Source organism: Lactuca serriola, chromosome 3 (genome assembly GCF_051521515.1).
Source record: "Lactuca serriola cultivar US96UC23 chromosome 3, Lser_US96UC23_V15, whole genome shotgun sequence".
NCBI classification, from domain to species: Eukaryota; Viridiplantae; Streptophyta; class Magnoliopsida; order Asterales; family Asteraceae; genus Lactuca; species Lactuca serriola.
The window spans coordinates 74023290-74034630 of record NC_136410.1 but is presented as its reverse complement, the minus strand read 5'-3'; the positions used below and the strand labels follow the sequence as shown (position 1 = coordinate 74034630).

At 36.9% G+C, this 11341-nt stretch overlaps 1 protein-coding gene across 1 annotated transcript; it reads left to right on the top strand.

Moving 5' to 3' along the window:
* The first annotated feature begins 8663 nt into the window (after window positions 1-8663).
* AFP1 (ABI five binding protein) lies at window positions 8664-10474 on the top strand. Its single transcript, XM_079030591.1, has 2 exons — window positions 8664-9465; window positions 9894-10474. The coding sequence occupies exons 1-2, from the start codon at window positions 8805-8807 to the stop codon at window positions 10271-10273; spliced, it is 1041 nt and encodes a 346-aa protein (XP_078886717.1). The 5' UTR covers window positions 8664-8804; the 3' UTR covers window positions 10274-10474.
* Window positions 10475-11341: the final 867 nt, after the last annotated feature.

The following is an 11341-nucleotide window of genomic DNA, read 5'->3' as shown; positions in this document are numbered from 1 at the left end:
GTTTGAATGAAATGAAATGTTTTATCCTTGTTTGTTTGTGTTTAGAAAATCCTATATTTTCTACTAGTATAAAAGTAGCCTTCACTCAAGACCAATGTTTGTTTCCAAAATGTATGTAAGTGTAAAATAACCAATATGTTTGAAAACCTCGTAAATCAATGTGTTTTTAATACCCCTTGTGAGTTTTATAACCATACTATTGACTCTGAATGCCTATACACAACGTTTTTCAGGCGTTGGAATGTTATGACGTTTGTCACCCCAAACGGTGGACTGCAGCTAACAGTCAGGGCGCGGGTTGTCAAGCCCGTATAGATCTATACACAAACACCATGCTCCCCCTCCAAGGGATTATGGTATATAATACAGGACTTGAAATGTGTACTCGAACGTACATGAAGTTAGCGTCTCACAAATCCGTGGTATAAAAACAGATCTACTTGTTAAAATGTTACGTTTGTTCTTGTATACGAAAGTAAACTTCTTGAAATGTATGTTTCTAGTATATAAGAGTTAGAAATCTGTTCGTAAAACTATACCTATTATAGTTTTCAAAAAGTGTGTCTTGTTTGTTTAGAAATACTTAGAAAAAGAATCACTTGTTTATGAAAGCATAGATTTTTGGTGTAGAGTCTAAGATAGACAAGAATAATCTAAGAACAGTTTAGTTTATACATGCATTACAACAACGTTATATTTTAAAAGATAGAATGCTATTGTAACATATGTTATATATATATAAAAGTTCCTTAAAGGTTTATAAATCGCATGTGATTTGAAATTATAACAGCATATAAAAGAGTTTCATTATGTAACACACGATAATACTCGTGTGTTTTACTTGTAATCCCCCCCTTGAAAGCATATAAAAGTATTTAGAGTAATTAAAACGGTTGATTAAGGGGTATGAAACTCACTTGAAAGTTTTGGAGATAGCGAGATGGAAAACCGGGCAGAGTTTCGTCTCGGGAAACGGATTTTCCTCGGGATTCTCGGGAATCTCAGGAGTATAATCGACCTTCGGGACTTGAGCCAAAAAGACCAGAGCTTCGGGTTTGAACGGACACGGAAAACGAGGCAAAGTAGAGAGAGAGGAGAGAAATGGGCCCTTTCTTTGGAAACCCTCGCATCCTATTTATAGTAAGGCTGGTCTGCCTCGGTATGCGGGGCGTACGCTCGTACGCAGTGCGTACGCGTACGTCATGCATGACCGAAGCCTCGACTGCCTCGGCTTCGGATGGGACGGGTTGCTGGGTACGCGGGTCGGATGGGACGGCGGGTCGGATGGGACGGCGGGTCGGACGGGTCGGGGCTTCGGACGGGTCGGTTTCTTCGGATAGCGCGACGTGGACGATCAGAGGCCAATCCTCTCGGTTACGCAGGGCGTACAGGAGTACGCAGCGCGTACCTCGGATGAGGACGCTGACTCCCCTTCGGATAATATCCGAATTTTGATTAAAATAAATAATTAATTTATTTAATAAACTTCAAAAATTCATATCTTCTTCATACGAACTCCGTTTTCGATGGTCTTTATATCCTCGCGTAGGTGAGACTACGCTCTACAACTTTCGTTTAGACTCCGTCGGCAAATTCCGAAATTATTTTTTTATTATTTATTAAAAACCCATCGTGTTTAAGGAATTTCTATGAAAATTCATAACTTCTTTATCTGATGTCGGTTTTTGCCAGACTTTTTACCGCTGGAATACCATTGTCGAGACCTTCGATTCTCGTTTAGGTCATTCTGGCCAAAAGTCGCTCGATCTCCGATTCGAGTTTTTAGCTGTCTGTTGCTAAGCCGAACTTGGAAAAATCATAACTTCGCTATATGAAGTCGGATTTGGGCGTTCTTTTCACGTACGATCATGGTTCAAAGACATTTAATCATAGAAGGAAATTAAATAGAACTTATTTGTACATTTTATTATGAAAGTAAATTTTATTACTCAGAAGTGGTTACAATACTTGACCCATTTTGGTCGTTACAAAGAGTTGAAATATCGGGTTGTCACAATATGCACACATAGCATGTAATTTATATTAAATACTTCATATCTATGTGTAAGATGAAAGTAACTATGCACTCACTTGTTAAAATGAAGACTCCAAATTCGGGTAGCGCTTCGCTTCTAACAATTTTCTTTTCCTTCGACGAAACCTAGTATTATCATTACTAGATTTTAGTCTAATATTTATTGCGACTAATTATTAGTCTAGATTTATCATTAACTCAAGGTCTACTTTCATGATCTATCAAGTAAGGATCCGACAGGCAGGACAGTTGGGAGGCAGGACCATTTCAGCATATAACTTTTCTAAATTCCAACAACTAAGCCAACATGACCATTCTAGACACCTCTCCTATAAGCAGATCAATCAGTATAATGACTTTGAATAACTGATAAATATTGTCTTTATAGGTTCATAATAACGATAATAAACTTAAACATAAGTTATACTTAAAGTACGGTAAGCATAACTCAACTTACAGGGCTCTGTGCGGGCATAACTTCTGAGCCGAAAGCTCTTCTTCTTGGAGCCTTCTAGCGCTATGGGACTCGCCTCTAACATTTAGGAAGTGCTAGAGAATGGAACAGAGGGTTTGAGGGTATTAGGAGAGAATGGGTTAGAATGGTGTGAAGAAAATGAGAGATTTGCGCCTCTATTTATGGGCTTGGAAACTGACCAACACAGCTTGTTGGGGTGCAAGTATCACCATCTGGTGGCAAGGCATGGGGATGAAGCTGTGGCTGAGATGGTGCCACCTGTCACCTCTGGAACTTAACCCCAAAATTAATTATTTCTAACATCTGTAATTTTCGCGTATGAGCTCCGTTTTTGACGTTATTTATATTCACACGTAGGTAGCGACGTGATCTACAACTTTCGTGTAGACTACGTCGACTAATTTTGACTTTAATTTTAAAGTTATATTTTAACAGGTTTAGACAGTTAAAGTCCGTTAAATATTCATAACTTTGTCTTCCGATGTCTGTTTTCGGCTGTCTTTATATCATTGAGCTCCTGTTAACGAGATCTTCAATTCTCATTTAGGTTGTGTCGGCTAAAATTCGATTTCCGGGATGCATACTACTATGCCAAATTTTAGAAAAATCATAACTTCCTCAAACGAAGTTAAATTTGGACGTTCTCTATATGCACGCTCTCGATTTAGCATATACTATGAATTTCATTTAGATCGCTAAGGCTAAAAAGTAGTTTATCAAAAATTCACTTTTTACGATACGCGACGTCGTGCCGGTTTAGTAGTAAAACTTCGACGGGTCATAACTTCTTCGTTATAAGTCGGATTTCAGCGTTCTTTATATCTTCGGAATCCTTGTCACGGCCACTTCAACTTTCTTCATAGATATTGGGTCTATCTATTATTTTATTTTTGACGTGTATTTTTATTATTATTATTTTATTACATCGTTATAAGCACATAAATCACATAATACTCAAATAATTCATCTTCATTACTTAAAAATAGGTTACAATGATTGACCCTAACTATTACATCATTATAATAATGCTTATCCAGAAACGTAGGCGTTACAGTTTATACACCTTGCTTGGACGCATAATATCTAACTGTGGGATGTGAATAAGGGGATCGTTTCATGCTTCAGTGACTTGGCAACCCTCTTATTTCTGAACATAATTTAAGATCCTGAAGTATGAACCTAAGGTTTATAACATTTACATGTTATCTTAAGTTGGGATCTCCCCCAGAATATTCCTAAGGTTTATAACATTTACATGTTATCTTAAGTTGGGATCTCCCTCAGAAACCTCCAACTGTTTATAACATTTACATGTTATCTTAAGTTGGGATTTTCCCCAGGACATTCCTAAGGATCATAACATTTACACGTTATCTTAAGTTGGGATCCTCCCCAGAAAAACACATGAGGCTTATAACATTTTTATCTTACGGCTTGGGATTTTTCCCCATAATTCACTAAAGATTGTAACATTAACATGTTATCTTAATTTGGGATTCTTCCTGAAAACTTGCCATGACATTAGCTGAAGATGGATACTCCCCGGAAAATAAACAAGATTTATAGCGTTATTATGCAAAGTCTTTCCTCAAGCTAAAGCTAAGGATCCTTCCTGAAATTTGACGAGATAAAGACAGGTGAAGATCCTTCCCAACAAGCTTCTAAAGCAAAGATCCTTTCACATGATAGCATCAAGGTCATACGAAGACAAGGAATTCATGACTTCAAACTTTTCCTGATATCACCAGGTTTCATCTGTCCTTATTTTTGAAAAACTCTAGATAAAATCTAAGGATCTAAACTTTTTAGGATCCCGAATAGTGATTATTTGGTTACCAGAACTTAAGTCTTTGAGTTTAAAAGGGCTACTTATAATATACTAAAAGAGTTTTTCCTTAATATTGTTTGCAGGAACCAAGTTTTTAGGATCCTAGTTATCTAAGGATCCTAGTATCATAACAGTTATGCATGATGATCGAAATAAAAATACGTAAAAGAAGCATAGTCATTGCATTCAAAAGGGGTTGCACACCAACCCCACAACAGAAAAACTAATTATCTTACATTGCTAAAACAACAAAAAAACTTAAACTGATTTCCTGCGGGCCTAGACCTTAGCCTGGTCAACATCGGACTCGTTCTTCTTCTCCACTTCTGCAGGTTGCGACCCAGAATATTCGGTAGCAGTGGCAGGCTTGCCAGTTATTTTGGCTAGTGCCTCGCGCCATCCGGCTACATTCCAGGATCCTAAATTATCAAGATCTTCAACCAACTTGATCTTAGTCTCCCATATAGCCACCGCCTTGCTTGCCTTTGCATCAACAATCACCTCCTTGATTTCCAGGGCGTGCTCCTGCTCCTTCTCGGCTTTCTCTTTGATCAGTGAATTAATCCTCTTGAGGAGATCTGCAATGGGTCTCCTTCCACTCCTTCTCCCACTCCTTTATAACTCGCTCAACCTCCTCGACCCGGGCCTTTAAATCAACCACTGATTAGGAAACATGATCGGAAACCTGAAACAAACATGGCGCTAGTAAAAGCTAATAGAACTCGCAAACTAATATAACAGAAACACTTAAGGTTTGAGAAAAGGAAAGCAACTTCAGAAGCGACTCTTTGGCCCCAAGATTCTCCAAGTTTAGATCCATGGATTCTGAGGTCTTCCTATTACGGGAAGGTGGGGTCTTTACAGTAAGATCAATATGAGACTTCTTAAGAGGAAGGGGCAAGGCAACTTTCTCCCTCTTGGATATGATCAAGTCGTTGGACACATCGTCTTCAAGATCAGATAAAGTGAATCGGGCATTGGAACAGATAGCCTTGGATCCTACACACCACATAAGATCCTTATCAATTCAGGATCCTCATCGATTTCAAACTATTTCAGGAAATACAAGAGTTCTTACCAGTAGCCATTGATACGGTGGTGGATGAGCCTTCATGGAGACTAGAGCAATCGAACCTGAAAGACATGTCAGCTGCAGAAACAGTAAAAAGCTTCTCCATCTTATCCTCGGAATCCATGGCGATAGGAATGAACTCTTCAAACTTGAAAGTTGCAAAAAACCAAATGAACTAACGGAATGTGAAATTATGGATCCTCAGTACAAGGAAAAGTTATTCCTACCCTTTTTAACCCAAGACTTCGATAGGGAATCCCCACCAGGATTCGAATCACGTCTCACAAAGAAGTATTTCTCCTTCTAAGCACCATCGTTATGTTTCATTTTCACAACAAAAGGGGTTTTGTGGGGTTTGAGCCTAAGAAGAAAACAAGAGTTCCCAAAAGTAGTGAGATCATACACGTGAGCCAACTCAGCTAAACCTATATCTAGATCTCTAGATTGGTTCAGTTTCTAGATCCAAAACAAGATTCTCCAGAATATGGGCATAGCTTGGATGTAAGAGATTTGGGTGACTTCGAAGAACTTGGAGATAATCCCAGAAAAACGGTATTTCAGACCCAAACCAAAGGGATATCCAGGAAAGCAAACCTAAGACAAGGAAGCAAAGTCAGTTTGGTGTTTTAGATCGAAGGGTTTGAAGACAACTTCAGTAGAGAAAGTGCCAACTGTTTTCAACGACTCGATATCATCGTCGTCGAAAGAACAGATCTTGTCGTATGATAAGATACTCTGGTCGACGAAATCATCCTTAGTATACGCAAGGATGTTCTTACGGGATACGATTATTTTCTTTCCCATTGTTACTAAAAGGAAAAATTAAGGAGAAGAAAGAAATGTACCTTTAAAATACGATTGGACGAAAGCTTAAAGACACACGGAAGAATAGCCCTAATCTAGTGCCTCTATTTATGCTAACGGCAGAAGAAAGAGAAAGATTGATTAGACCAACTATAATGACTCTTGAACAGATAAATCCTATCCGTTAGGGTTTAAAATTTAAAACCCTTTATCATATTTCTTTTTATTTTTTAAACTTTTCCTTTGAATGGCAAACTAACTCCAAAATATTACGAATGAATAATTTGGGGACAATTGTTAGGGCTAGGATCTCAGAACTACTACGAGATCCTCAAGTCTAAGGATTCTCAAGAACCCAGGATCCTCGAGCCTCAAGATCCCAAATATACTCCAGGATCTTGACTAATATTTTTTTTATTTGTTTATAACAGTTATATATATATATATATATATATATATATATATATATATATATATATATTTGTCTTTCTCACATATGCATAAATAACTAGTCAGAGTCTCAATGAATAGTCACAACCATGCAAAAGAACCAGAGGATCAAGTCATGCAACGACTATAAGTTGATCTCGTAGGATCCCAAATTTTTTGGAATTGTTGTTATTAACTTTAGACTATATATATCACCTGTATTAATCACATAACACATGATTTCTGGCAATATGCTAGCACTTGTACTCATACTCATTATATTTTCTCTATAATCATTCATATCAATCAATAAAATCATCAAGACAAGTGATCATTATCACCTCACAATGTTTTGTGTCGGAGATCCTAGCAATGGTCAAAGGCTTTTCCTTATAAATCACTTGTGTAATCTTGTTCTAATTTCATTTATCACTTCACTAAAAACACCACAGTCTTTCATACACTTTGGTTGATTTCCATTTAGCCGATTTTTGACCAAAACATGTATGTCGATAATTTTGATATATGTAGGAAGATTCTACATGTTATACTTCCTAAGAATATTATGAAAGTTTATGTTTGTATTATTATCATTTTAAAAACGCCATGACATTTATAAATATTAATCAAGCCTCCACAAATTTTGTTAAACTTATTTGAATCCATGCCAATGGCATTTAGAGTTTTCACTAGTTATAATTAAAATATATTTGTAATATAACATTATATATTATATAAATTATAATTATATAATTTTATTGAGTAAATTACACGAATGGTCCCTATGGTTTGGGGTAATTTGTACGCTTGGTCCCTAACTTATTTTTTTAACTCGAAAAGTCCATACTGTTTGTTTTTGTTACACGCTTGGTCCCTACTTTTTGTTTTTGTTACACGATTGGTCCCTATCTTACCTAAAAAACTATTATTTAAATAGGAAAAAATGATAGGATAAGTAAGGTAAGGTGATGGGGGTTGAGGTTGGGGTGTGTTTATTTAAATATTTTAAAAAAATCAATGACAAAATAGTTTTTTAGGTAAGACAGGGACCAAGCATGTAACAAAAACAAACAATAGGGACCTTCCAAGTTAAAAAAACAAGTTAGGGACCAAACACGTAAATTACCCTAAACCACAGGGACCATTCATGTAATTTACTCAATTTTATTTTAATATATTAAATGCATATAAAAAATAAATAATTAAACAATTAATATATAATAATAATAATATATTTTGTTATAATTTTACAGTAAAATATAGTTTATAACTATCTTATAATAAAAAATAAATACATAAAATAAATAATCATTAAAATGTCTTTAAAATATAAATAACTTTATAAAAATTATTATAACTATAATATATTTTGATATTAAAAATAAAATAAAAAAAAATAAATTTGAACTGAATACAAAAGACTGTTTATATAATTTTTTATTCCATTTTAATGTTAAAATCTTAAAGCTTTGATGATCAATCAAGACCCAACGTGTCACCACTACCCCTCTCTTGTCTCTGCCACTTGTCCTTTCTTTATGTCCCCCACCTTCTTCCAAAAGGGCATTTTCGTCCATTCATTTATATTGTTGTTGGGTTTTTGTTTCTTACCAAAACCATCCTTGCAAAATAAGAAATTACGAAAACATCCTTTCAAAATTTGAAGTTCCTCTAACTATCCAATACTTTGATATGCGCGTTGACACTTATGATAGATATGCGCGTTAAAATATACTAGGATAAGGATCAAATGTTCAATCTACAATGAAACAAAATAAACACAAGCATTCATAATTTGAAGGACCCAAAATGAAAATATCATTTTTTTTCTTCTTTCGTTGTCAAGTTTTCTTTTCCCTTCCCCACGAATCTCTTCCTGATTTGCTACCTCTGTATCTCCTTCTCTCTCCATAATATCGTTTCACCCATTGTTTCCGGCGATTGCTTGTCTCGCTATTTTGACTTAAACCCATCATGTGTTGCCTCTTTTCAATCTGATCACTCCTGAAAAACAATTTCATTCCCAAAGAAGATGCGGATTGTAATCAAGTTTCCACATCCGGGTTTCCACAAATCAGGTCATCAACAGCTTCAATTTGATTTTACTAAATTAGCAATCTAATCCAACAAATTCAATCTTAAATTTCGTTTTGTGTGCGATATGGGCGAAAGAACAAGCAATGAGATGGAAAACTTATCAATACAAACAAAAACCAGATTTCCTAGAGATTTATTACGAAGATTTACGGTAGGTAGCGCCGATGCCGGACCTCATCGAAGATCCGATCCGGAAGATGATCTGGGTTCGGGTTCCGGCGACGAGGTGGAGTTGAATCTAGGGTTGTCGTTAGGAGGACGATTTGGTGTTGACAAGAGTAATACTAAGTTGGTGAGGTCGTCTTCAATTGCTGCGATTTTGCCGGTTGTAAGAGACGACGACGTGTTAGCTAGTGGTGCAGGGAGTACAGGTCCGGGCCGCTCTTATTCCGGCCTTATCCGAACATCGTCCCTGCCGGTAGAGACGGAGGAGGAATGGAGAAAAAGAAAGGAGCTTCAGAGCTTAAGGAGACTCGCCGCAAAGCGACGACGGTCGGAAAAACAGAGAAATTTGACCAGAGGTGAACGGGAGGAGTACGTGGCAGCTATGAGCCGCGTTGGGTCCTCACCGGGACCGCCATTCGGTTCGGATAAATGGCCGTCAAGTGGTGGAACAACGACAGCCGGTGGTACTGGTAGTGGTGGTGGTGGTGGAGGGTTGTCGTCGCCGGCTTCACAGGAGTCGCAAGGAAGTATGTCAGAATATCAGAGTACGCATCGTCAAGGTAACGTGGATATTTTTTATGCATTGCCATATTGTACTTCGTGCCGTATTGTTTGTACTTTATATAAGTGCAACGTGTTTTTCCTATTCAAGTGGTGAACTTGATTTATATTTTTCTTTTGTTGCCCTAATTGTAAGTCATGGTTGGTAAAACGCTCTTTCCAGACATTAAATTACTAAATCCAGTCAAAATATCTGTAAATACAATTACAATGTGGATTAAAAAGTGTACATTGGTTTGGATTAGACAATTTTTTTCTACAAGATTATGAGCACAAATAGTCCACTAACTTTGAGCTTAGTTACATCTCAGTCCTTTTAATTTTTTCATTATACACTCGCAATCTTCGAAGCTTACTTATAAGCAATAACTACACTCGATGATTCATGGTTTAGCTTATGTAGAAATGAATTTGTTTTCCCATTTAGGATCAAGCGGAAGTGGTGGAGAAACAAGCTCGCTACAAGAACGTAATGATCATCATGTGATTGGTTCATCATGTTCAAAACCACCGGCACCGGCGGGTGGTGGTGATCACCGGGAAAGTACTCCGGCGAGGAATCAGGGTAAGGAGATACGGTCGAGTTCAATGGAGGAGATGCCTTGCGTTTTCACTCAAGGAGATGGACCTAATGGAAGAGTGATTGAAGGAATTTTGTATAAGTACGGAAGAGGAGAACAGGTGAAGATACTGTGTGCTTGCCATGGTAGCTTTTTATCTCCGGCGGAGTTTGTGAAACACGCAGGCGGAAGTGACGTTCTTCATCCATTGAGACACATCGTAGTTAAACCTAGTTCCTTCTCATGATCATCGATGAAAAATGGTGGGGTCTTGATTCTTAATTAATATATTAATATTGTTTTAGGTGTTTGTATAGAGTATTATTGTTATTATTATTATCATCATCAATTTTGATGCAAGATGATAGACCCTTAGAGATGAGTGATGTTATGATAAACGATATGTATGGGGCTTGTAATTTATCAATGGAAGTGAAAGGATTAGCAATTTTGTTCTTTGGATATATGTATACATCTACAAAAAGAAATACATATACAGTTAATATATATTAAGTTAGTGATGTAATTAAACATACATATATTAATATATACTATATAGTATGTGATTGTTAAGTTATTAATATGCGAATGAACATGCACGTTATATGTGAATGAACATGAATTCAATATTTAGGGTGATTAATGTGTGGTGTTATGTAGTTTTAAAGTCAAATTGCAAACATCACTGCAATATATGTGCTACTTTTCCGCTGTTACTTTTCCGGTGACCTATATCTTCTCTCCCCCACTCTCTCAGTCAAACTGTTCTGCCTCCTTACTATCTACTACCTTCTGTAACAGCGCTACTCTTTGCTAAAACCCTAGCGTTTATGTAGATCTCCCATGATCTTTACCTGAAACCCTAACATCGTCATTACCACTTGAAACCATCGATATCCATTGGAACCCTAGCACCACATGAAAATCATCGATCTCCTCTGTTCGAAACCATAGATTGGAGGTGGGTTTTGTGTAGATGTATATGTGCTACTTTTCCGGTGGCCCATATCTCCGACGATGATGTTAGCATATATGCTGATGGTTTTTAGTCGTCTGAGGGGGGGGGGGGGGGAAGTTATGGCGTCTGATGGTAGTGGACGATGGTGGTGGTACTCAATGGCGGTGTATGGTGGTTTCCGGTGGAGAGGTGGTGGCTGGTGGTTACTGATAGAAAGTATTGGATAGGGTGTATGTGGTGGGCCTACTTCATTTAAAAAAATATTTTTTAATAATTAAAACTAATTAGAAATATTAAAAATAATTAAAAAATAAATTGAAAAGGGTAATGTAGCCCTTTTATGCTATTAGTAGGGAC

Bases quoted from the DNA above. Each gene is read 5' to 3' on its own strand.
- AFP1 (XM_079030591.1), top strand. From the start codon at position 8,805: ATGGGCGAAAGAACAAGCAATGAGATGGAAAACTTATCAATACAAACA. The intron at 9,466-9,893 runs GTAACGTGGATA...TTTCCCATTTAG, and splicing joins TCAGAGTACGCATCGTCAAG to GATCAAGCGGAAGTGGTGGA.